The following is a 23,127-nucleotide window of genomic DNA, read 5'->3' on the forward strand; positions in this document are numbered from 1 at the left end:
AGAGTGTGAATGGGGGAGGGGCAGAGAGAGAGGGAGAGAGAGAATCCCAAGCAGTCTCTGTGCTGTCAGTGAAATGAGAGATTATGACCTGAGCTAAAATCAAGAGTCAGTGGGAGCACCTGGGTGGCTCAGTGGGTTAAGTGTCCAACTCTTGATTTCGGCTCAAGTCATGATCTCATAGTATGTGAGTTCGAGTCCCACATGGGGCTCTGCACTGACAACACAGAGCCTGCTTGAGATTCTCTCTCTCTCCCTCTCTGCCCCTCCCTGTCTCGTGCTCTCTCTCTCTCAAAATAAATAAATAAACATTAAAAAAAAAAAAAAGATTCGGTGGCTTAACTGACTGAGCTACCCAGGTGCCCCATAGAAAAGACCATCTTTTAAAATTTCTTTAAAATACCATGGAGTCTGGTGCTGGCAAGATGGAATAAGGGCATTACAGCTAATCTTTCCCAATGATGACAACTAAAAACTATGGCTAGAATACCAAAAGCAACTGGAGGGGCACCGGGATGGTTTAGTTGGTTGAGCACCCAACTCTTGATTTCATCCCAGGGTCATGAGATTGAGCCCCGCTTAAGATATTCTCTCTCTCCCTCTCCCTGTGCCCCACTCACATGCCCTCTCTCTAAAATGAACGTTTTTAAAAAGTTGGGGAGATGGGGCACCTGGGTGGCTCAATCGGTTAAGCGTCCGGCTTCAGCTCAGGTCACGGTCTCACAGTCCGTGAGTTTGAGCCCCGCGTCGGGCTCTGGGCTGATGGCTCAGAGCCTGGAGCCTGCTTCCAATTCTGTGTCTCCCTCTCTCTCTGCCCCTCCCCCATTCATGCTCTGTCTCTCTCTGTCTCAAAAATAAAAACGTTAAAAAAATAAAAATAAAAATAAAAGTTGGGGAGAAAGCAACTGGACTCTGAAAAGTGGACGATAGCAGGTAGATTGGGGAAGAAAGACAAAATTTGAACTGTCAATTTGTTTCCACATCAGAGCTGAAGGTGTCTCAAAACACAGAATTGCACTAGTGTGGGTGGCAAATGATCCAAGAGAAAGCCCCTCTTTTTTACCAGAGGGTCAAAAAAAGGCACTCCTCAAGCCAAAGATTATGGACAGCATCCCTTCCCCCACCCCACCCCCCATTTTCCTGTTTTTGTTTTCTCCCACAGCTCTGCCCCATGGCAAAGTCATAGAGCTGTCACAGTGGTAGCACCATGAGCTTCTGAAAAATCATCTCCTTGGCTAGAGGAAACATCCAGGATACAATCCAGAATTACTCAATTTACAAAGATCTAGGAAAATCTGATTAATTCTTAAGGAAAAAGACATTTAATGTTACAAGTATCAGACAACAACGTTTTAAACAGTTGTAACTATCTTCCATGATGGTAAAGGTGAACCCTTTCTAAATGAACAAAACATAGTTCTCAGAAGAGACATAAAAACTAAAATAAAACAAAAGAGGGATGCCTGGCTGGGTCAATCGGTAGAGCATGCAACTCTTGATCTCAGGATCATGAGTTTGAGCCCACCATTAGGTGCAGAGATTACTAGAAAACAAACAAACAAGGGTCGCCTGGGTGGTTCAGTTGGTTAAGTGTCCCAACTCTTGATTTCATTTCAGGTCATGATCTCATGGTTCTTGAGTTCGAGCCCCACATCAGGATCTGTGCTGACTGTGCGGAGCCAGCTTGGGATTCTCTCTCCCCTGTCTCTGCTCCTCCCCAACTCGTGCTTTCTCTCTCTCAAAATAAATAAACTTAAAAAAATTAAAACAAAAAACTTAAAGAGGAACCAAGTGGAAATTTTATAACTGTAAAATACAATATCTGAAATAACTCACTGGCAGGCTCATTAGCAGAATGCAGACGACAGAGGAATCAGTGAGCTTGAATATAGAGCAACAGGAATGAAATAATCCAGAGAGAAATAATATTGTGAAAACAATTAAAAGAGCCTCAGCAATCTGTGGGACAATATTAAAAGATCTAACACTTATGTTATTAGAGTCCCAGAAGTAAAGAAGTTGATGTAGAAAAAACTTCTGAAACAAGGCTAAGAACTGCCCAAATTTGTGAAAGGCATAAATTTACAAATTCAAGAATCTCAGCAAATACCAAAGGGGATATACTCGATCAACAACAAAAAAGCAAACAACCTAATTAAAAAATGGGCAAAGGACTTGGATAAGCATTTATCCAAAGAAAATATCTGAGTGGCCAAGAAGTGCATGAAAAGATCCTCAACATGATGAATCATTAGGGAAATGCAAGTCAAAAGTGAAAGGTGATACCACCTCACACTCATTAGGATGGCTCTATCAAAAAACAAAAACAAAACAAAACAAAAAAACCCAAGTGTTGGCAAGGAGGGGGAGAAATTGGAACCTTTGTGCACTGTTGGTGGGAATGTAAAATGGTAGTCATTGTAGAGAACTGTATGGAGGCTTCTCAAGAAATTAACCATAAAATTCCCATATGTCGCAGCAATTCCACTTCTAGGCATACACCCCCACAAAAAAACTGAAAGCAGAGTCTTGGAGAAATATTTGTACAATTGTGTTCAGAGAAGCAATCCTTTTGTGGATGAATGGATAAACAAAATGTGGCATATACGTACAATGGAATATTATTCAGTCTTTAAGAGAAAGGAAATTCTGACACCTGCTACAGCATGAATGAACCTTGAGGACATTATCTGAAGTGAAATACATCAGAAATGCATCAGTCACAAAAAGACTAATAGCGTATAATTCCACTTATAGGAGCTAGTTGTAGTCAAAATCGTAAGTAAAATGGTGGTTGCTAGGGGCTCGTGAGAAGGTGGCCTGTGTGTGTGTGTTGGGGGGGGGTATTATTTAATAGGTATAGAGTTTCAGATTTGTAAGCTTTTGGCAGGTGGACAGTGGCAGCAGCTGCACAATGTGTAGGTACCTAATACCACTGAATTGTATGCTTAAAAATGGTAAATTAAAAATTAAAAGTAAAGGTAAATTAAAAAGTAAAGGTAAATTAAAAGTAAATTTTGTTGTGTATTTTAACACAATAAAAAAGAAAAAGATGTATTCAAGAAAACCATGCCTTGGGGCGCCTGGGTAGCTCAGTCGGTTGAGCGTCCGACTTCGGCTCAGGTCATGATCTCGCAGTTTGTGGGTTCGAGCCCCACATTGGGCTCTGACAGCTCAGAGCCTGGAACCTGTTTCGGATTGTGTGTCTCCCTCTCTCTCTGCCCCTCCTCCACTCGCACTCTGTCTCCGTCTCAAAAATAAACATTTAAAAAAAAAAGAAAGAAAACCATGCCCACACATGTAATTAAACTGCTGAATATCAAATCTCAAGAAAAATCATAAAAGCGGTCAGAAGAAAAATGATGCATTACTTAGTGGGGAGCAAGGATTCAAGGGCTGTGGATTTCCCCTAGTAGGAGCACGCCCATAGGAAAGGGGTTAGTATATTAAGGGATACTTCAGTGTTGCTTTGCAGTGTCTTTCAGGAGGTATGTTTATGCCATCATTGAGCTGAATTGGAGGAGAGACACATGAAATGAATTCTATCGACGTCTTCTGACCTCGAACAGGATTTTTGGGGGTTTGATTTGAACCTGACCCCGCTGGCCTCAGAAGAATGAGGGCAGGCAGGAGCAGATCTGAGGGTGAGGCCTCAAGAGCATGGGAGCAGGAGAGAAGCCTGTGGCTTCCGGAGGGGACCACACTATTCCTAAGTCTGACACTTGTCCCCAGGCAATAAGCAGTGTAGCGTGTCACTCCCACCCCAGGGGCAGTCTGTCCCCTCCAGGTTCTTGACCTGGCCCTGGCAGGAATGGCGGGGGTGGGGGGCAGGTCACCTTGACACCCTGACTTGTAGGCCTAGTGGTCTTGTCAGTTCTCAGACTCCACAGCCAGCCCCAACACATAATTGGACAGCCATGGCTTCCTGGCTGAGAGGTCAGCTTCTGACACCTACCAGCCCAGAGCAGTGGGTAGAGACCTGGCCTAATAAGGTCACAGAGGATACTTAGGGACCAGGGACTTTCTGAGGTCTCCATCCCCAAGTTCCATGGAAAAGGATAAAAAGCTCTCTGCCATCAGAGGGGCAGAATGGAGACTGTGGGAGCCCTGTCCCTCCCTGGCCTTTTCCAAGCCACAGTCCCACCATCACCCGCTGTCCCCGCCCAAGAAGCTGCAAGAGACAAGGCCCAAAAGAGGAGGCTTTTAATACAAAGAGGGCAGGGCCTGGCCTGGGAAGGACTTAAATAAAGTGGAGAGGAGTCAGGAGCCGGCAGTGGGGGGCCGGGGGGCCCTGCGGAGGGGGATGATGCAGACGGAGTTCCGAGCCTCTTTGATGCGCCACCAGCGGCCAAGCCTGCAGAGGACAAAACGAAAGGAGCAGCTGAGGCCAGGCCCAGCCCCCACCACCCCCAGTCCCACCAGGTAGCCCAGCCTCACCACCCTCACCCCTCCAAGAATGCCTCATACCTGTGCTCCTGCCCCACCCCAGCCACCAGGAAATCCCCAGAGGTGGAGAACTTGAGGCTATTGATGAAGCCCACCTGAGAAGAGGGAGAGACATGGGAAGATGTGAGAACAGATTCCCCCAACACCACAGCCCCAGCCTCACAGCCAAGGGCTTGGCGTCAGCAGGCCAGGTTAAATCCCTGCTCTGCCTCCTGCACCCAGACCAGCCCTTGACCTGTCAGGGCCTCAGCCTCCATACCTGTGAGGTGGATGATAACAGAGCAGCAGCCGCACAGTGAAATTTGTGAGGATTTAAGGAGACAGTGTATGCCAAGTACGTCGGGTGTCAGGGGTAGCCCAGGGCTTAGCTCCTGGCTGTGGGATCCTAGAGACCCCATGACCATCACCAAGCCCTTCACTGTCACCAGATGTCGCTGACCATCCTGCCACTGTCCCTTAGGGTGCAACACGTTCACAAGCCCTAGCCTGGTGTCAATCTGGCACCAGCCTCACAGAACCCATCACAGCACCAGGACCTCCATGGCTCTGCACACAATGTTCCCTGCCTTGTTCCCCTGCACCCAGGACAAGGTAGGGAGTAGAAAAGGGGAAAGGGGAGGAAGGGAAGAAGGAAGAGGAAAAAGGAGGGAGGGTTCCTGTCAGGTCCTATGCTAGGAGCTGGGACTATAAAAAAGAGAAGTCATAGCTGGCCCTGACCTGAGGAGCCTCCATTCTGGTAGGAAAATACAGTAAGGGTCTAATTCCAGGGGCCACGAGCTCCTGGGCCTCGGGACTGTTGTAAAGACAGGCTGGGCACTAGAGCCCCACTCACCAAGGGAATGTCACAGAGAGGGTCAAGCCGTCGGAAGCCCTCCCCACACTGCCAGAGCCGCACGCAAGAGCTGTGGGAGCCTGTGGGAGACGGGGAGACAGTGAGCACCCCCACGCCAGCCCACCCTGCAACCCCCTCCTCCCTGCCTCAAAGAGCACCCACCTGTAGCCACAAGGTCCGTGTTGAGAAGGGCTGCCACCGATGACACCCAGAAGGGCTGCTCCAGGCCTGGCTCCCCCCGCAGCCCATGGGCCTCACGCTGCAGGGCAAGTGGCCGCTTCTTAGAGAGGCCCCACAAGGCCACAGAGCTGCGAATGGAGAATATGATCATGAGGGGCTTGGGTAGGGCAGAAAGGCCACTCAGCGGAAAGGAATCACACCAGCCGCACAGGGGGATTCCAGGAGGCAAGTCCAAGAGCAGTGGCAGTGGCACGAGACATCCAAAGGGCAGTTCTTACCCATCATCTGCACCCGACACCATGTGCTCCTCATTGATGAGCTGGATGCTGTCGATGGAGCCCCTGGCAAAAGGAGCAGTAAGGGGCATGGCCCCTCTCCCCAACACCCTTCCCAACCCGGCCCAGCGGATCGCCTTACTGGTGGCCATAGAAGACAAGCTGGGACTCCTCCGGGATCTTCCACACGCGCACCGTCCCGTCTCGGCCCCCGGCCGTCACGCAGCACTCCCTGCTCAGGGCATCCAGCGCGGCCACGGAGTCCTGGTGCCCAAAGCTGGAGGGGGGCAGAGGCAGGATGGGTCACACATGAACAAGCACACACATCCGCACACCCTCTCCCCGCACACACTCACAGTGTCTCCACATAGGAGTTCTCCGCCACATTCCACACCTTCACAGAGCGGTCGTGGGACGTGCTGTAGAGCTGGTGGGTGCCTCTGCGGAAGGCCAGCCCCTAAGGGTACACAGAGAGCAGGTGAAAGGGGACCTGGACTACGGCAGGCGAGACAGGTCAGGCCCAGGGAGGACTTCCCGAAAAGCAGGTCACAAGGCACAGGAGTCAGGGCACACTCCCTAGCCATCAAGCAGCTGCAGACTTCTCAGAGGGCTCCCTGCTTCTTAGGCAAGCCCACTCAGCCTCTCCCAGCTCTTCCCTCTCCCTTCACCCCTTTATGTCCTTTACAGTGCCACCGACTGCACAGAAGTACAGGTTCTCTGACCTCAAGGACCCCCTGCCTCATTCACCCCATCACCCAAGCACCGCCAAACATCCATAGTTCCTACCGACACAGCGTCCCGGTGTCCCGTGAACGTGTACAGGTGCCGGCAGCTCTGGGCCTCCCAAATGAAAATGAGCTTGCTACGGTCACCCGAGGCCTGTGGAGATGATGACAATGGCCCCAGGCACCCGATGTGTGCCCGGGCCTCTCACCCACTCCCAGGGCCAACCCTGCCTTACAAGGTACTTGCCGTCAGAGGAGATGGCCATGCAGAGGATGTGGCTGCCGTGGCCAGGGGGCTGCCCCTCCACACCCTTCTTGGCTCGTGGGATCACATGAAGCTTCCGTCTGCTCTCAACACTCCCTAACACCAGGAAAGACAGAGGCTACTGTGACGGAGGAGAGGACTGGCTGGCAACCCCCTCAAGGGCAGTATGGGGCTGTGGAAAAGGTCGTGGCCTCAGGGCCAAAGATCTGGCTCAGCCACTGTGAGACCCTGCACAAGTCCCCTCAATTTCCTCATCTGTTAAATGGTGACAATAATGCCAAAAAGCAGCCACAAAGCCCCAAAGAAAAGGACAGGATGGAGCTTTGGGACCAAGGGTGCGCGTTCTTCTGGTTTCTCCTGAGGAAAGTACTCCGCTGTCAAAGGGGAGACCCAGGAGGACCAGGAATGCAATCCCAAGACTGCACAGGGCCTCAGGTACCCTCCAGCTGCCCACCTGCAGCATCACTCCTCATTCAATCATTATCCTGCCTCATCATCCCCAGTGACAGCAACACAGAGTCACTAGCGCCACTCCTGGGCAGAAGCTTCCATTGTCATCCAGAAAACACTTCGTTTTTTTTTTTTTTAATGTTTATTCATTTTGGGGAGACCGAGAGACAGACTGGGGGAGGGGCAGAGAAAGAGGGAAACACAGAATCTGAAGTAGGCTCCAGGCTCCAAGCTGTCAGCACAGAGCCCGACGCAGTTCTTGAACCCAGGAAGCATGGGATCACGACCTGGGCCGAAGTTGGATGCTCTACCGACTGAGCCACCCAGGCGCCCACAGAAAACACTTCTTCAGGAGCGAACTTACCTCCAGAAGCTTTCCCCATCAGGCCTCGGTCTGCCCTGATTACTCCCTCCTCCGCAGACCAGCCCTCCCCAAAGACCCCTGGTGAGGCTGCACCCCCACCCAGCTGCTCACTCACACTTGATAATGGTGCAGTCTTTGGCAGCAGAGAAGATGGCTGAATCGTCAGGGGTGATGACCACGCATGTGATGGAGAGCTGGTGCCCCCGCAAGACTTGGATGTCAGCCGGGGCTGGGGCCTGAATCTGGTGGGCAGGGCTGGGTCACTGCGACAGGGGGCAGGAAGGCCCCGACACACACACACACACACACACACACACACACACACACACACGCCATCCTTTCCCACCACCCTGACCAGAAGGCAAAGTGGACACAGAACTGCAAGGATCAGACCCTTATCTGGTCCGTCCTGTCTGCCTTAGTGCTCACCATGTTCCAGAGCAAAGAAAGACCCCCACGGCCTGAGTCCCCAGGCTTACTTACACCAAAGTGCCCTGCCCACTCACCTCCTTTGCCACCGACTTCTGCAGCCTGCCTCTCTGCTCGAGCTGCACAGAGAGGAAAGGGTGAGCTCCCAGGAGCAGGGCCAGCCCCACCCTTTTCTCCTACCACCTTCCCTCTACACTCACCACGTCCTCCTTCAGGCGCCCTGCCACCTGGTCCTCCTCAAATGCCTGGGCCTCAGCCTTCTCCTCCTCTGTGCAAGGACAGACCAGACCAAGTAAACCGAGGCCGAGACTCCACTTCTCCCTTCCCATCCCCACCACCACCACCTCCATCCTGGGCCCCAAACACTCAAGCTGTGTCCCATGGAAAGTTTAGGATGCCTTGGGCAAAGGAGGGGTCTCCTCCTGCCTACCCCCTGCCTTTACTTAGAAATAAAGTAAGCTGAAGGTCTGGCCCAGCCCAGGAGGCCCATTACTCTCCTAGCCATTCTCCCCCAGGGCCACTGGCACCAGGAGCTCTGACAGCCCACCAGGTACCTGCATCAGTCACCCATCAGGTACAGCAGGCAGCCTTAAGCACAGACCCTGAACTCACAGGCCCAGTGCATGGGCTCACCTTGTTGCCTGAGCTGCTCCAAGTAGAGTTTGGCCAAGCGCAGCTTCTTTTCCTGGGCTGTCTCCTCCAGCTCCTCCTCCTCTTCCTCCTCAGTCCTCCTGGGAGCTAGGCTGGGGGTGGGGAGGGGCTGGCTCTGAGGGAGCTCACCCCGCTCCTCTAGCCTCTAGGACCATGCCTCGTCGCTGCTTCCCGACACTCAACCGCCCCCATCCCTGCCAGCCCTCATGGCCAACGATTACACATGTAGAAAACCAAAAGAGGTGACTTACCAAATTGAAAGGACCTACCCAGTGCCCGACATAAGGGTGAAAAGAAACCCCAAACCCAAGAAGATCACTGTGAAGTTTCTCAATTCTAGAGGGAAAGAGAAGGTTCTACAGGCTGCTGACAAAAGGTTACATACAAAGGGTCAGGAATCAAAAGGCTTCAGAAGTCTCAACAGCAACACTGAAAGCAGGCAGGCAAAGGAGCCTCACACACGAAATTCTGAAGGAAAATGTGAACTCCTGGAAGGCCATGCCAGTTACTATCAGATATACAAGGTGCCACAAGATTGGTCTTTTCTACACTTCATTTAAGGATGGGGATGTGCTCCCCAAACAAGAGGATAAACTAAGAATGAGAAAGGCATGGAAGACAGGGAATAGGAGATCCAACATGAAAAGCAGAAAAGGTAAATCCCAGAACCACCCCCAGACAGGGGAGCAGCCAGCCCAGGTCTGAAAAAAGGACCCAAGAGGCAGACACGCTGGGATGTCATTGCCTCATCCTCACCTTGGATGCCACCTCACTATGGATGCCATAGCACCATCCTCTACCTTGAGGACAGGATTCCAGGTAAAGCTTAACTGGTCTTGGCTTGACCTTGTGCTGAAGTTTCTGCTTTCCCTTCTACGCCCCACTCCCTACCCCAGCTGAGGACACTCTCTTTACTCAAGATAAGTCCTACTTTGACTTGCTCCTGGGAACTAGAGGTAGGTCACAGGAACTGTCCCTTCTGATCACATGCCTAAAGATACGTAGTCCCTGTCAAATGCCCCAGTTGTTCCCCAGGACTCATTCACGACCCTGCCCACAACTTGCCCAGAAAGGACCTTGGAAACTCTCAAGGAAGCCGAAGCTAAATCAGGTCACAGAGACCATTTAGTACTCAGTGCTCAGCAAGCCTTCAGCCAACAGGGTTGGTGGCTGCCCTGCTAACCAGCCAAGGTTAGAACTTGCACTCCGTTTACTCAAACTAATCGGTCTATTGTTTAGGGATTCACACATAGGAGACAGAACTCTAAAGGAAAGCAAAGGAAATATACATTGTATTGTATAATTCCACTCATTTGATGTTCTGGAAAAAGCAAAATCCAGGGACAGTAGTTAGCAGGGACTGGAGGCAGGGCAGTAACTGACCATAAAGGAGTGGGGGGGAGTTCTGGAGTGTGATGAAACCCTTCTATACCTTCACAGTGGTGGTCGTTATACAACTACATGTGTTTAACTCACAAACTGTACGCTAAAAAAGGTGAATATTACTATATGTAAATTGTATCTGAATGAAAAAAATGAAGAGAAGGAGAAGGAGGGGAGGGAGGAAGAAGGGGAGACCAAAGAAATGATTAACTCAAGTCAGGAATGCAGTTGGGGCTTCCAAGTTTCCGCAAATGGTCTAGTTCCTAACCTAAGGGGTGGGCGCACAGAGGTTCATCATTTCACCACTGCTCCCTATAGTACAAACGCGTTTCATGAACTCTTCTGTATCTCATACATTCACAACACATTCTTTAAACGTTAAAAGTATTTGGCACAGGGCCAGACACACACCTGCCCAGGGTAACCTTGAGAGAAAATATATATCTCTGTGAGCAGGTTAAGGCCAACATGTACTCAGTTTTAGAAGCTGAATTTCTAAAGCCAACTCTAGGATCCATCCCCTGATATGACAGACTCCATTCCACAGGCTCAGGACTTGACACTTTGCTGGCGTCCTCTGAAACCCTGCATCATGCCCCACCCCTGTCACCTGCAGAATGAGGGAGGTATTAAAAGCCCTCCACAATCTGGATGCAGCCAACACCTACCTTTCCATCCTCTCCATCTCCCAGTCTGGCAGTTTTACATACAAATTTGACAATTTACATACAAAAAGCTGAAGACTCTTCTCTGATCCCTGAGTGTCCTCCCTACCTCTACATGAGGGACTCCTCTTCATCTCTCCAGGCCCTATTTAAATGTTCCCTCACCTGTCTCCAGAACACAGAGCTGTAGAATACACATCCTATTACAACACGTTTTGTCTTCACCTGCCTGTTGATCTCTATTCTCAACAGTAAAGCCAGTACCTGGCGTATGTTGAGAGTCAGCGGGGAGAGCAGCAATTGTGAAATTGTGGGAAAGCAGATGAAGAACTAGCAAGCATTTCTTGCATTCCACTTCCCTTACCAGCCAGTCCAGCCTGTGCTCAGGTCCCTGCCAATGAGGGAGCTCTCACTGGTCTCGCATTGGGACCCTGCAGGGAAGGAGATGAGACTTCTCAATCTCCTCAAGATGAGACCTACTCATCCGGGTTAGAACTGGAGGAAAGAGCCAAGATCTAAGAGCCAAAAAGGCGGGAAACCTGGGTTCTAGGCCCAGCTCTGCCCACACTCACTGAGTCTTCCATACACCATGGGCCTCAGTGTCCCCTCCCCCCAGTGGAAGAGAGCTCACCTCTCACTCTCGGAGTCGCTGGAGATCTCCTCATTCATCTTGCCGCCTCCCTTGGACTTGCCCTTCTCCCCGGCAGAATCCGCCTGAGAATTAAATAATCCTTTCGTTGGTCAAGGGTCCCAACCACCCCGGCACTGTGCAAGAGCCCTTTCCGATCCCTCGAGAGCCGCGGGACTAGGAAAAGCGGTGGCCCCCCGGCTCAAGTGCAAGGCCTTCCAGGATTTGGCCCGCGGAGAGAGGGACGAAGCTGACTCCAGCTGGAATCCCGAAAAAAGGGCCACGGAGGGGCCGGGGGCCTGGGTGTCCGTAGGAGATGACGGTGGTCCCAGTAACGGGACTGACTCTGGCCTGCAGAAGAGCCAGACTCACCTTCCGCCGCCGCTTGCCGGCCCCTGCACCGGCCCCGGCCCCGGCCCCCGAGGCCGACCTTCCGCGTTTTCGAGCCGCCGCTGCCGCGGACATGCTGCCCACCTTGCGTGTAAGGAGAACTCCGTAGCAGCCACGGAGAACTCACGTGGCTGCTAAACCCAGGCGGTCTGGCAAGACTCCGGGCCGGGATAGGCTCCCAATGCCCGGTGGGCCCCGCCTCCCACAGCTCCATTGGGTCCTTCTGTAAACTCTGCCACGCCCCCCAAGCACCCATAGGGTAAACGCTTGTGGCCACGCCTCCAACAGTTCCTACAGGCTCCCGCGCCAGTCTCCAGTAGGTAGCAAGCCTCTCCGGGCGCTTCCGGCACAAGGCAGTGGCGCGTGCGCCCTGCTTCAGGCTGACGTCCAAGGGCGGGTCGGAAGAGACGGGTTTTCTCTGTGTTTGCGGCCCTTGAACGCTGGGAGGTGTCAGAGATGCAGGGTTTCACGTCTCGGAACGTGACTCCTCCCCGTCGGGGGCGGGGGCAAGAACGAACCAGCCTGGCACTAGATAACCCGGGGAATCTAGGCAGCCTCGAGAAGAGGTAGGCAGTGCCTGCACCAGGGTCCAAGGTCATTGGCAACCGGCGGACTTGTACTGCGCACTTCAGGCCAGACATGCGGCGCTCAGGATGAGTCAGTCCCTTAGGCCTTGGCTGTATCCCTATCAAGTGTCCATGGGTCCGTGGGACAGGCTGCCGGCCTCCTCCTGCCCAGCCTCTGACTCACTTGACTGGTGGCCAGATAGCTAGAAAACCACACCCCCCACTCCTGTGTTGCCCCTGCCCCCACCTCTGGCGATTGTAGGGAAATCACTCTCCAAGTCACACCTAAGGTTACAGAGGGTTGCTAGACAAGGCCCTAGAACTGGAACTGCTGTGGGGGTCCTGATAGTAGACCTAGTGGCCGCCACTAGGCCGCCACTAGCCGCCAGGTCACGGCTTCTTTCTCCTAGGTGAGTGCCCTATGGTCCAGCCCACAGCCCTCCGCAGAGCAGGGCAGGGATGGGTGGGACTGGCCCTTGCCCTCTGGCAGTTCAAGGCCACTGATCTCACACCCTGACTGGCACCCCAGAACTTTTGAACCCCTTGGGAATGAATGGTTTCTGGGCCCCTGGGTCGCACGTTCTGGAGGGACACATCTGGCCCCAGGAGTGTGGCCCCGGGGAGCTACTACTGCCCACTGTCCTCCATAGTTGGGTGACTCAGCCTAGCAACCATGTCAGGCCCATCTGAGTCAGCTGAGACAGGGGAGGAGGAAGCAGTACCCAGGGAGTGCTCTGGATGGAGGAGGAGCCCAGAAGCAAGAGGAAGGAGATTCTCCTTTCACTTTCCCTCCCTCATCAGGACTTACTGGATTGCTAGAGGATAGGGAACCACTCTTCCTTAACCCCGGGCAGACTGTACAGGGTCCTGGCCTGGCCCCTCTGAATGGGAAAAGGGAAAGGTGACTGGTACAGACAGCTGGTTTTGGTCTGAGTCTGGGAATGGGGAAATGGAAGCAGGGGGAGACAGTGGCTTGAGGGTGGGGGGTTGGGGGCAGAACACCAAAGGGCAAACCCAAAGTGGGGCAAGCTGGTGCTGTGCCAGCCAGGTGGAATGCAGAGTCCATGAAGGGCTGAGGGACCCCTCTGTGCCCCAGAAGAGCCATGGCTCCAAAGCGCAAGCCCCCGGTTGCCCCGGTTGCGGGTCCTGAAAAAAAGAAGGGGCGTCAGGGGGCAGAGGAGGAGGACAGCTTCCGCTCCACTGCCAAGGCTCTCAGAGCTGCACCCACGGAGAAGCGCATAGTCCGAGTGGATCCAGCATGCCCACTCAGCCACAGTCCCAGGACTCAGGTAAGCTGTAGGACCCATCCAGTCTTGGAGCCTACTCCTTCCTAGGTATAAATACACTCAGACCTACTCTGCTTCCCACTGGGGCTTGGTTCTGGCCTGATAGGTCAAGGTCCCAAGTAAGCTATGTTCCCCCAAGACCCCAAAGGTCATGTAGGGTTATACACCATCAGATCCAGGCAGGTCCTGTCTGTTCTTCAGACCCCAGAGCAGGCCCCTGAGCTTCTTAGGCCTCCCCCTGCCACACTTAAGGCAGGGCTGTGACCCCTCAGTCTTCCCAGGGCTCACTATGTCCCCTAAAGCAGCCCCACAGAGCCATGTCCCCTGAGATCCCTTGCATGGCAGGGTCATGTCCCTGTCAACCCCCCAGGGCAGAACCAATGTCTCTCTCTGATTCCCTGACACAGGGCACAGCCATGTCCTCCCAGAACTCCCCCCAACTGCCTGGGTTGAGTCATGTCCCCTCAGTCTGTGTCCCCCAGGGCAGAACCGTGACCTCCTCAAGCCTTCCCTGACAGGGCCTCCTCCGATGCCCCAGTGCAGCATGACTCCTTCCCCATCAGACCCCTGTCATTGTGCAGCTGGGTACCCTGTCTCATTCAAGGGCAGCCCAAGCCAGCCTGCCTTCCCTATGCCCCCTCTGGCCCCAGGTGCATGAAGACTACGCCTGCACCCTGAACCAGACCAACATCGGGAGCAACAACAACAAATTCTACATCATCCAGCTGCTGGAAGAGGGTGACCGCTTCGCCTGCTGGAACCGCTGGGGTCGTGTGGTGAGTGCCACCTTCCCACCCTGTGCCCACCTCCTCCCCACCTCTCCCTTTACAATACACACCCCCTACTCCCCCAGGGTCCCCACAACTTACTCAGCTGCTGACCACACCCCCTCCCCACTTCTGACTACCCAGGGGCTCTTGGCACAGCAGAGGGCAACTAATGTCCACAGTGGGTACTGTCACAGGCACACCCCTGAAGGTTGTTGGTTGCAGGGAGAAGTGGGCCAGTCAAAGCTCAGCTATTTCATGTTACTGGAGGATGCAAAAAAGGACTTTGAGAAGAAGTTTCGGGACAAGACCAAGAACAGCTGGGTGGATCGGGATCATTTTGTGGCCCACCCGGGCAAGTACATGCTTATTGAAGTACGGGGAGAGGACGAGGCCCAGGAAGCCATGGTAAAGGTGAAGTGGCCAGGGAGGGTGGTGGGCCTTGCGTTGAGGGAGGGGACTAGATGGAGAGACCCAGCCAGTTGTGTTCTGCCACTGTCCAGCTTTGTGGCCTCAGGCACAGACCTCTCTTCTCTGGCCTCAACCTGGCCAGTCTCTGTTTAATGCCAGGTTCTTCTCTGGCTGTGCCCAGCTACTCCTGCTCATTTGTGCCCTCTATCTCTAGATGGTTGGAGGCCCAGTAAGGACCATGGTTCAGCAGGTGCAGCCCTGCTCCCTGGACGCAGCTACACAGAAGCTCATCGCCAACATCTTCAGCAAAGACATGTTCAAGAATGCCATGACCCTCATGAACCTGGGTGAGGAGAGAGGGGCCGGACAGGGTTGCAGGGGCCTGGGGGCTGCAAGGCCATGGGACTGAGTCTCCCTGACTTTCCCCACCTCCTAGATGTGAAGAAGATGCCCCTAGGGAAGTTGAGCAAGCAGCAGATTGCACGGGGCTTCGAGGCTCTGGAGGCACTGGAGGCGGCCCTCAAAGACCCTACGGATGGTGGCCTCAGCCTGGAGAAGCTATCCTCCCACTTCTACACTGTCATTCCCCACAACTTTGGCCGCAATCGGCCCCCATCTATCAACTCCCCTGAGCTTCTGCAGGCCAAAAAGGACATGCTGCTGGTGAGGGTTGGCAAGTGGGTGGGCAGTGGGGCAGACAGACAGACTGGGCAAGGGAGATGGAGGACAGATGGCCAAGAAGGCCCAGATAGGTGGACTGAATGGGTAGGCTGAAGGACGGGAGGGGAAGGCCGGGCAGATGGATGGTATGGGGGTGCACAGGTGGGGTGACCATGGTCCCAGTCGTGTGGGAGGGAGGAGGCTGGGAGTCCAGTGGACAGACAAGCTGCCAGTGCCCATCACTTTAGGTGCTGGCAGACATCGAGCTGGCTCAGACCCTGCAGGCAGCCCCTGAGGAGGAGAAGGTGAAGGAGGTGCCACACCCACTGGACCGAGACTACCAGCTCCTTAAGTGCCAGCTCCAGCTGCTGGACTCCGAGGCACCCGAGTACAAGGTGGGCCAGGTCCCACAGAGGAGCCTGGCTAATAGCAGGCACTGTCCCTCTACCCATCTGCCCTCCTGGTGTGCAGAGGAATCCCTTGGCCTTGGCCTTCTCTCCCTGTGTCTGAAGGGCCCAAGGAGAGCTCTGGGACTGGGGCACCAGTGGGGGTTTGTCCACACATCTGTCAGCCTCGGCATCCAGCATTTGCTTTCCTTGCAGGTAATATATACCTACTTAGAACAGACTGGCAACACCTACAGATGCCCTGTTCTTCAACATGTTTGGAAAGTAAACCGAGAAGGGGAGGTAAGAGAGATTCCTCCCAACCCACTCCCCTATCACTATCTGACTCTGAAGGAGATGACCTTAGTTTATGTGCCCATTAGTGAGTCAGCTTAACAATTGGTCAGTTTCCCTCAGACCCAGGTCTTGTGCACGTGTGCATGAGTGGATGTGATTGGCCAGAGGGGCCTTTGGCCTTGGTGGTGCTCTCTGAGCATCAGGGAGAAGCACCTGAGCTTGGATAGCATGACCTTTCCTGTTCCCACCTCCTTCCCCCCAGGGAGATAGGTTCCAGGCCCACGCCAAGCTGGGTAATCGGAGGCTGCTGTGGCATGGCACCAATGTGGCCGTGGTGGCCGCCATCCTCACCAGTGGGCTTCGCATCATGCCACATTCTGGTGGCCGCGTTGGCAAGGGCATCTACTTTGCCTCAGAGAATAGCAAGTCAGCGGGCTATGGTGAGATACCCCCGGGGGCCACCTGGGCAGGTGCAGGACACCAGGGAGGACCAAGCCCAGTGCTCACCCAAAAGAGGGAACCTTGAATAGCTACTGACGAGAGTGCTCAGCGGGGCATCCTGAGTCCTGTGGGGACTCTGTGGAGGGGCCAGTGGTCAGAGACAGGTCAGACAGCCCCATGCAGCATCTCTTCCTGGAGCAGGTGATGCAGATAGGATGAGCGTGCCAGCCAGATGTGGAGGGGAGTGCAGTGAAAGAGGAGGTTTGGAGGTAAAGAAACTAGGAAGTGGCACACAGGCTGGGAGGCTACGCACACCATGTCAGGACCTCCAAGCACAGCCTGATGATAAGGCTCCAAGCAAATGCCTTGTGTGGGCGGGAGGGCTGGGGCCTGGAAGATCAAGGGAGCTTTATCCAGATAGTGATGGGACCCTCACCAGACTTGGTATAGCAGCAGCATCTCAGTGGCTACAGCCTCAGGGAGAGTGACTGAGGCCAGAGGCATAGGGAGGCCATGTTCTTACCCAGGCCAGATGTGATGGGCACACAACGCAGGCAGTGGAGGTGGGGGAAGAAAGAATCCGTGAGAGGGATGTGCGGGAGGTGGGATGGGCAGCATGTGTGACGGGGTTGAAGTATCTCTGATGACCCCCAAGTTTCTGTCCAGAGGTGTCCTCACTGAGGAGACCTCCCCAGACTGGCTCCCCGGCCAGCCAATCATTGGAGACCACCACCACCCACTGAGCCAAGAGAGCAAGGTTGGATGGGGCTGATGTTCTCGGATGTCTGAGGTTGCTCAAGGCCAAGGGGACCACCAGGAGGGCAGAGGAGCCTATGAAGGAGTAGAGGGTAGCTTCAGCAGAAACAGTGCAAGGGGGTCCTAGGCTAAGGGGTGGAGGATGCCAGTGGCAAAATCAACAGAACAGGCCAGAGAGAAAAGGCCTCCACCCTGGATTTGGTCACTGGGAGCCCCTTGCTGACATTGGTGTCGGGTAGAAGGGGCTGCATATACCTGCTCTCAGGGATCAGAAGAGTGGGGTAAGGGGTAGGGGGGAACACAGCCAGGACAAGCGGTGTTTTTAAGGATGCAGGAAGAGTGGGCACTTTCCTGGGCTCGGTCAACAAAGCCAGAGGAGATAAGATGCAGCAGAAGGGGACCAGGGAGTCAGGTAGGAGGGCCAAGCTTCTTCCCTGTGTCCCCCAGTTACTGGCATGTCCTGCGGAGCCCACCAAATTGGCTACATGTTCCTGGGTGAGGTGGCACTGGGCAGAGAGTACCACATCACCATCGACGAGCCCAGCTTGAAGCAGCCACCCCCTGGCTTCGACAGTGTCATTGCCCGAGGCCACACAGAGCCTGGTGAGTCCTGAAAAGCTAGACAGGCCTGAGGATAGAGACCTGGGGCTGAGCTAGGGGACCAGGATGCTTTCAGGGCATGGTGGGCCCAGGAGGTGGGCAGAGAAGGAGCTGAGGAGAGAGACAAAAAGCAGTAGGCTTCCTCACTATGGTCATTCACTTTGTCATTCGACAAACATTTGCTGATTGAACATATTCCTGGGCATCCAGGAGAGCTTCATAGAAAAGGTGTCATTGACTGAGCATTGAAAGATATAAGTAGGCATTTCCCAGGCAGAGAAATGGGGAGGATACTCCAGGCAGAAGGCCTGGCCTGTGCAGTGGCTTGGAGATTGCAAGGGGGGGAATGAGCAGGTGTTCCCTGTGGCAGAAGTGGAGAGCATAGGAAGCAGAACTTACTGGTAAAGCCAAGGACCAGTGACCCTTGAGTCACCCATGGCCCTTGCTGTGCCCTGCAGATCCAGCCAAGGACACCGAGCTGGAGCTGGATGGACAGCGAGTGGCGGTGCCCCAGGGCCAGCCCGTGCCCTGCGCAGAGTTCAGCAGCTCCACCTTCTCCCAGAGTGAATATCTCATCTACCAAGAGAGCCAGTGTCGCCTGCGCTACCTGCTAGAGGTTCATCTCTGAGCTGTCCCCCTACCCTTGCCCCGGGGCCTGCTGGCCGCTAGACCATCATCTCAACCTTCCTGCCCATCCCCCATATCACCCCTTCTTGCCCCCAGATCTCTCTCTTGTGTCCCAGACAGTGATCCCCCCCCCCACTCCCTCCAATCCTTGCTAGCCCTGGCATGGCCGTGGCCCCAGAGTCTCACCTCCTAAGGTGATGGGCATGATGGGCTGCCATTATTACTGGGGCACAGATACAGCAGCCCATTCAAGTTAGAGGAGCACAGACTGAGAGTGGGCAGAATCCCAGATCCACCTGGGCTGTCCACCCTGGCCCAGCTTGTCTGTCCGAGAGGTGTGAGCACCAGGGTAGGCTAAACTTCAAGCATGCACAGCAAGCTTATTAAATATTGTATCTGCTCACTCCCTGGCCTCTGCTTGTCTGTGCCGCAGCTGCACCAGGCCCAGGCCTCCTTTTCTCTTGTTGGGGACCCACTACACCGCACAGCTGCACCAGCCCACTCCAGGGAGCAAGCACTCACAAGGTTGATGTGGGACGCACACGCATGCGCACACACACACACACGCACGCACGCACAGGTCGATCTACATCCAAGTCTGCAACAACTAGCCTCCTGATCATTGAGCCTTCAAAGGGGGATTCAAAGCTGTTGGGCATCTGGAGACTCACCTGGGCATCTGGGGACTCATTTGGCCCAGACACAGCCAGGCAAATCAAGCATTCCTGTCTCGGGGCCAGGCATCCATATGTATCTTACATCTGAATATTATTAACAAGTTCAGCACATATCCATGGAATACTGCTGTACAATCATGAAAGGAATGACAGCCACCCCCAGGTAACCCTGTCCACAAATGGGGTGCAGGTACTAGAGAGCAATCAGGATCCAGTCTGGGGTCTCACACTGCATTTAGTTGTTGTGTCTCATCCGTCTCTTTCAGTCTGAAGCCATTCCTCAGCCCTTCTTGTCCCTTCATGACTTTGACATTCTTGACACTCGTGAAGGGGATGGGCCAGTTGTTTTACAGACTAACTCAAAATTTGGGTTTGTCTGATGTTTTGTCATGATCAGATTCGGGTAGTGCAGTTTGAGCAGGGACGTGACCTATGTGATGTGTCTTCGGTGCATTATATCCAGAGGGACATGTCCCATTCTAGGTGATGTTAATTTTGATCTCTTAAGGTGGTGACCACCAGGTTTCTCCACTGGAAAATTACCATTTCTCCTATTTGTAATTAATCAGTAATCTGTGGGAAGATATTTTGAGGTGTAAGTGTCCCATTTTTCCTGGACTTTCACCCACTAGCTTTAACATCCACTGGTGACTTTTACCTGGAGTCAATGACTTAAATCAATTTTTGCTAAGATGGTTGCAAATGACAGTTATCTAATCCCACCATTTCTTTTATATTTATTGATACTAGTCCTTTTTCTTTCTTTATTATCCATATGGACTTGTGGATTCTTATCTTATGCATTAGGTTATAATCCATTACTATAATTATCCTGATCTTCAAAATGCCCCAGATTTTGCCAGCAGAAGGCCTTTCAAACTGATTCCTGGATCTATGTCATTTTCTGAGCACTTCCTTACTTTCTGGCATCACAAGATGTTCCAGGCTCATCTCACACAAACCCAAATCAGCCATTTCTCCAAGGAGCCCTGGTTCCCTAGAGCAGGAAATGGTATTTAGCATCCCAGATTTGGGCAGTAGGTATGCTCCTTAGTTCTGGGGTGTCATTGCTTGTAAGTTCTTGTAGTAAAGAGAGCCAGGAAATACGTATATGTAAATAAATTAACACATCTGTCTGTCTATATTTCTTCAATTCTAATCCAACACCACAGGGCTCTTCCATTCTTCCTCAAATACATATTTAAAATATCTCTTTTCTCTAACAGTCAGAATCTTGGTTTCCATCAACCTTAATATTATTTACTTATCACTAAATCCCATGTAAAAAGGGGCTTCAGAATTGCTACACCTGTACCATTATGAAAAACAAACCTAAGTCAAGCTCCAGATGTATTGAATCTTATTCATGACCACCCTCTAGACTGAGGGTCAATGGTCAAAGCAGCAGTTTGAGCACAGGTTCAAATGTTATTTGGATGAGCTATTTATTTCTCTTCAGTGTGGCTGTTATGCATTTGAAATACAGGGAGGTTCATTTGTTCCTGTTTATAGTTCACTTTCAGGGAGTTTCCCTCATCTTCATTGATTTGTTTTTTTCAATCCATAGAACATTAACAGAGTCCCCAAAAGTCCAATCTTTTGGACATAAGCATGCACTCCGGAAAGTGTCCTTCTCCAGCCTTTCACTCCATTCCCACCAACCTGCTGCCGTTTCTGATTTATCCTTCCTTCATTTCTTTGTGCAAATTAAACCAAAAAAACCCCACATAAACTATGAAGTGTTCCATTTTCCCCCCATTTTTAATTGAGTAGGACTGTTTTGGTGGGAGGGGGCACTCTCCAACCCACCATCGTCTCTGTCCCTCCCCTAGCACCTTTCCCAGCCCACGTTTCTCATTTGCTATTCCCACTTGGCCCTTCTGAACCCTCCCCAGGCCCTGGTGGCTCAGGCACTGCCCCAGCCCTGCAGGCCCAGCTGGGCAGGGAGAAGACGAAGGAGAACGTGTTGGACTTCCCCTTACTCTCAACCAAGACCTCAAAAATCCAGCTTCACCTCCTAGAGGCAAATACCTATGTTTAAATTGTGGCCAAGCTCAGGAAGTGGTGCCTGTGTGGACAGAGCCCAGGAAGCAGGTGACCTGGGTTCCAGGTACAACTTAGCTGTGTGATTTGGGACACATTCCTTACCTGAGTGCCAGTTTTCTCATTTGAATAATGGAGAATTGGATCAGGCCCTTCAAATTCCAGCAGGAAATGAGTCAAATCTGGAGGTTCATGCCCTGGTGGCTACCATCTAGCTCTATACAACGCTGATCATGTGCCTGGGGTGGGTTCTAGGGGCACAGGCACGAGCAAGACACAGCCAAAGCCCCTGCTCTCATGGACCTTACAGGCTAGTACAACAGGCTGTAAACAAGCACATGCATAGATATGAAATTTATCAAGTAGGGAAAGTGCCAGGAAGAAAAATAAGGGTAAAAGAATTAGTGATGGGAAGGTGGGGGGATGTTAGAAAAGATGGTCACTGAAGGCCTCTCTCAAGCAGAGCCCTGAACAGATGAAGGACTAACTCCTGGACAGATCTGAGGGAAGCATATTCTGATAGAGGAAATAGCACATGTGAAGATCCTGAGGTGGAAACCAGTTTGACATGTTGGAGGATCAGCAAGATGGTTGCTATGGCTGGAAGTGTGGTCATCAAGAAAGAGTGTGAGGTCAGAAAGGTGGGGAGAAGGCCAACTGGGCACAGAGGAGCTGAGAGTCTATTCTGATGATGGGAAGCTCTGAAAGGGATAACAGCAGGATCGTGACATGATCTGATTTGTTTTTAGAGGGATCCACTTCAGCAGCTGTGTAGAGATGGACTGGAGGGTGTGTTAATCAAGATCCATCAGCAAAGCTGAAATCACCCTGGGGATTCCAGACAAGGGGAATTTGATACAGGAAAGAAACTGAACTACCAGAGGGGATGGTGAGGCAATCCAAAGATTAGCAACAGCAGGAAGTTGCTACCACCCTTAGGCTGGAGGGATAATGGAAGGAAATGATATTCCACCATGGGAGGCCAGGGTCTCCCTTCAGGTGTGGAACGACAGAGGGGGCTGCGTGAAGGAGAGAGAGGCTGTCCTCCACAAAGGACAGTAGATTCAGAGCCCCAGGCTGAGAGCATGAGAGGGAAAATACCTTGGCTTCTTCCCTCCCTCCACCCTCCAGTCTTCTGCTGCTAACTTCCATTAGCTGAATACACCCAAAAACCAGCTATAAAGAACCCTGAGAAGTACAGTTCCCTGGAAGGCGGAGCACTGGGGAAGACTGGGGAATGGATCTGAGGACAAATGACTGCATGAGGTTCAGAGGCAGAGGCCAGGAGATCAGTTGAGAGGATGCTGAAGTGGTTCGGGTGAGGGGTGGTGGTGGGAGAAATGGCTGGATTCACACATATTAATGGATTGGACATGGGGCCTGGGGGAAGGGAGGCATTAGTAAAACCTTCTGAGATGGGGAAGACTCTGAGAGGAGCACATTGAGGAGAGAGGTCAAGAGTCATGGTTCTGTTTTGGACATAGGACGTTTAAGGCACCCAGTAGTCAAAGTACTGGGGGAGATGTTGGAGAGGGAGGGGAGAGAAAGGAGCTTCGGATATTAGTCAAACCACCAGGGCATAGAAGGGGGTTGGACAGGGGACTAGGTGACTTCACCTGGGGGCATATGCCCCATTAGAGTCACATGGCTTTCCCAGAGCCAACCACCTCCGGTGTGGGGGGATGCCATACACTGGCTGGGACTGGGTTTTGCTCCTTAGGAAAACAGAGGGTGGGGATCTTGCTCTCCCAACCCCTAACCCTGAGAATTGGGGAGGGGTGGTTTCCTAAAGGAAACTCAGGGTGCTCTTAGCAGAAGGGACTTGTTTGCTAACAGCAAAAACAAAACCAAAGAAAAAAACAGCAGTCGAAATGGTAACTACACTTAGCGTGGTTTTGTAATGTATAGAATTGTCGAATGTACACCTGAA

The 23,127-nt window shown here is 52.6% G+C and overlaps 2 protein-coding genes across 9 annotated transcripts; one reads left to right on the plus strand and one right to left on the minus strand.

The window, feature by feature from the left end:
* Positions 1 to 4,184: 4,184 nt before the first annotated feature.
* RRP9 (ribosomal RNA processing 9, U3 small nucleolar RNA binding protein) lies at positions 4,185 to 21,685 on the minus strand. Of its 5 annotated transcripts, none has more exons than XM_042929548.1 (16): positions 21,303 to 21,685; positions 11,294 to 11,376; positions 11,027 to 11,093; positions 8,597 to 8,706; positions 8,164 to 8,231; positions 8,041 to 8,082; positions 7,650 to 7,776; positions 6,692 to 6,816; positions 6,517 to 6,609; positions 6,087 to 6,187; positions 5,873 to 6,007; positions 5,734 to 5,796; positions 5,438 to 5,583; positions 5,276 to 5,355; positions 4,465 to 4,538; positions 4,185 to 4,351 (listed from the first exon to the last, which is right to left on the minus strand). In XM_042929548.1, exons 2-16 carry the CDS (start codon positions 11,325 to 11,327, stop codon positions 4,258 to 4,260), a joined length of 1,359 nt encoding a protein of 452 aa, XP_042785482.1. In that variant the 5' UTR covers positions 11,328 to 11,376; positions 21,303 to 21,685; the 3' UTR covers positions 4,185 to 4,257. The 5 variants fall into 5 exon arrangements, with proteins under 5 accessions (XP_042785482.1, XP_042785483.1, XP_042785481.1 ...); XM_042929549.1 differs by lacking the exon at positions 21,303 to 21,685 and adding an exon at positions 11,765 to 11,781; XM_042929547.1 differs by lacking the exon at positions 21,303 to 21,685 and adding an exon at positions 11,663 to 11,753.
* PARP3 (poly(ADP-ribose) polymerase family member 3) lies at positions 12,080 to 18,880 on the plus strand. 4 transcript variants are annotated; one of them, XM_042929541.1, is made up of 11 exons: positions 12,080 to 12,246; positions 13,343 to 13,535; positions 14,183 to 14,308; positions 14,525 to 14,713; positions 14,925 to 15,057; positions 15,147 to 15,373; positions 15,619 to 15,765; positions 15,973 to 16,059; positions 16,316 to 16,493; positions 17,698 to 17,853; positions 18,309 to 18,880. In XM_042929541.1, exons 1-11 carry the CDS (start codon positions 12,137 to 12,139, stop codon positions 18,476 to 18,478), a joined length of 1,716 nt encoding a protein of 571 aa, XP_042785475.1. In that variant the 5' UTR covers positions 12,080 to 12,136; the 3' UTR covers positions 18,479 to 18,880. The 4 variants fall into 4 exon arrangements, with proteins under 4 accessions (XP_042785475.1, XP_042785478.1, XP_042785477.1 ...); XM_042929543.1 differs by having other exon boundaries at positions 12,181 to 12,656; XM_042929542.1 differs by having other exon boundaries at positions 12,211 to 12,246; positions 13,291 to 13,535.
* Positions 21,686 to 23,127: the final 1,442 nt, after the last annotated feature.

The sequence above is a fragment of the Panthera leo genome, chromosome A2 (genome assembly GCF_018350215.1).
Source record: "Panthera leo isolate Ple1 chromosome A2, P.leo_Ple1_pat1.1, whole genome shotgun sequence".
NCBI classification, from domain to species: domain Eukaryota; kingdom Metazoa; phylum Chordata; class Mammalia; order Carnivora; family Felidae; genus Panthera; species Panthera leo.

What these genes read in the sequence shown, in the direction of transcription:
- PARP3 (XM_042929541.1), top strand. Translation starts at nt 12,137, where the DNA reads ATGCAGGGTTTCACGTCTCGGAACGTGACTCCTCCCCGTCGGGGGCGG. An exon ending in GCCACAGTCCCAGGACTCAG is followed by an intron (nt 13,536 to 14,182) that starts GTAAGCTGTAGG and finishes CTCTGGCCCCAG; the next exon opens with GTGCATGAAGACTACGCCTG. An exon ending in CCGAGGCACCCGAGTACAAG is followed by an intron (nt 15,766 to 15,972) that starts GTGGGCCAGGTC and finishes CTTTCCTTGCAG; the next exon opens with GTAATATATACCTACTTAGA.
- RRP9 (XM_042929545.1), bottom strand. Translation starts at nt 11,755, where the DNA reads ATGTCCGCGGCAGCGGCGGCTCGAAAACGCGGAAGGTCGGCCTCGGGG. An exon ending in GGCGCCTGAAGGAGGACGTG is followed by an intron (nt 8,083 to 8,163) that starts GTGAGTGTAGAG and finishes CTCTCTGTGCAG; the next exon opens with CTCGAGCAGAGAGGCAGGCT. An exon ending in CCTCTGACGGCAAGTACCTT is followed by an intron (nt 6,610 to 6,691) that starts GTAAGGCAGGGT and finishes TCATCTCCACAG; the next exon opens with GCCTCGGGTGACCGTAGCAA.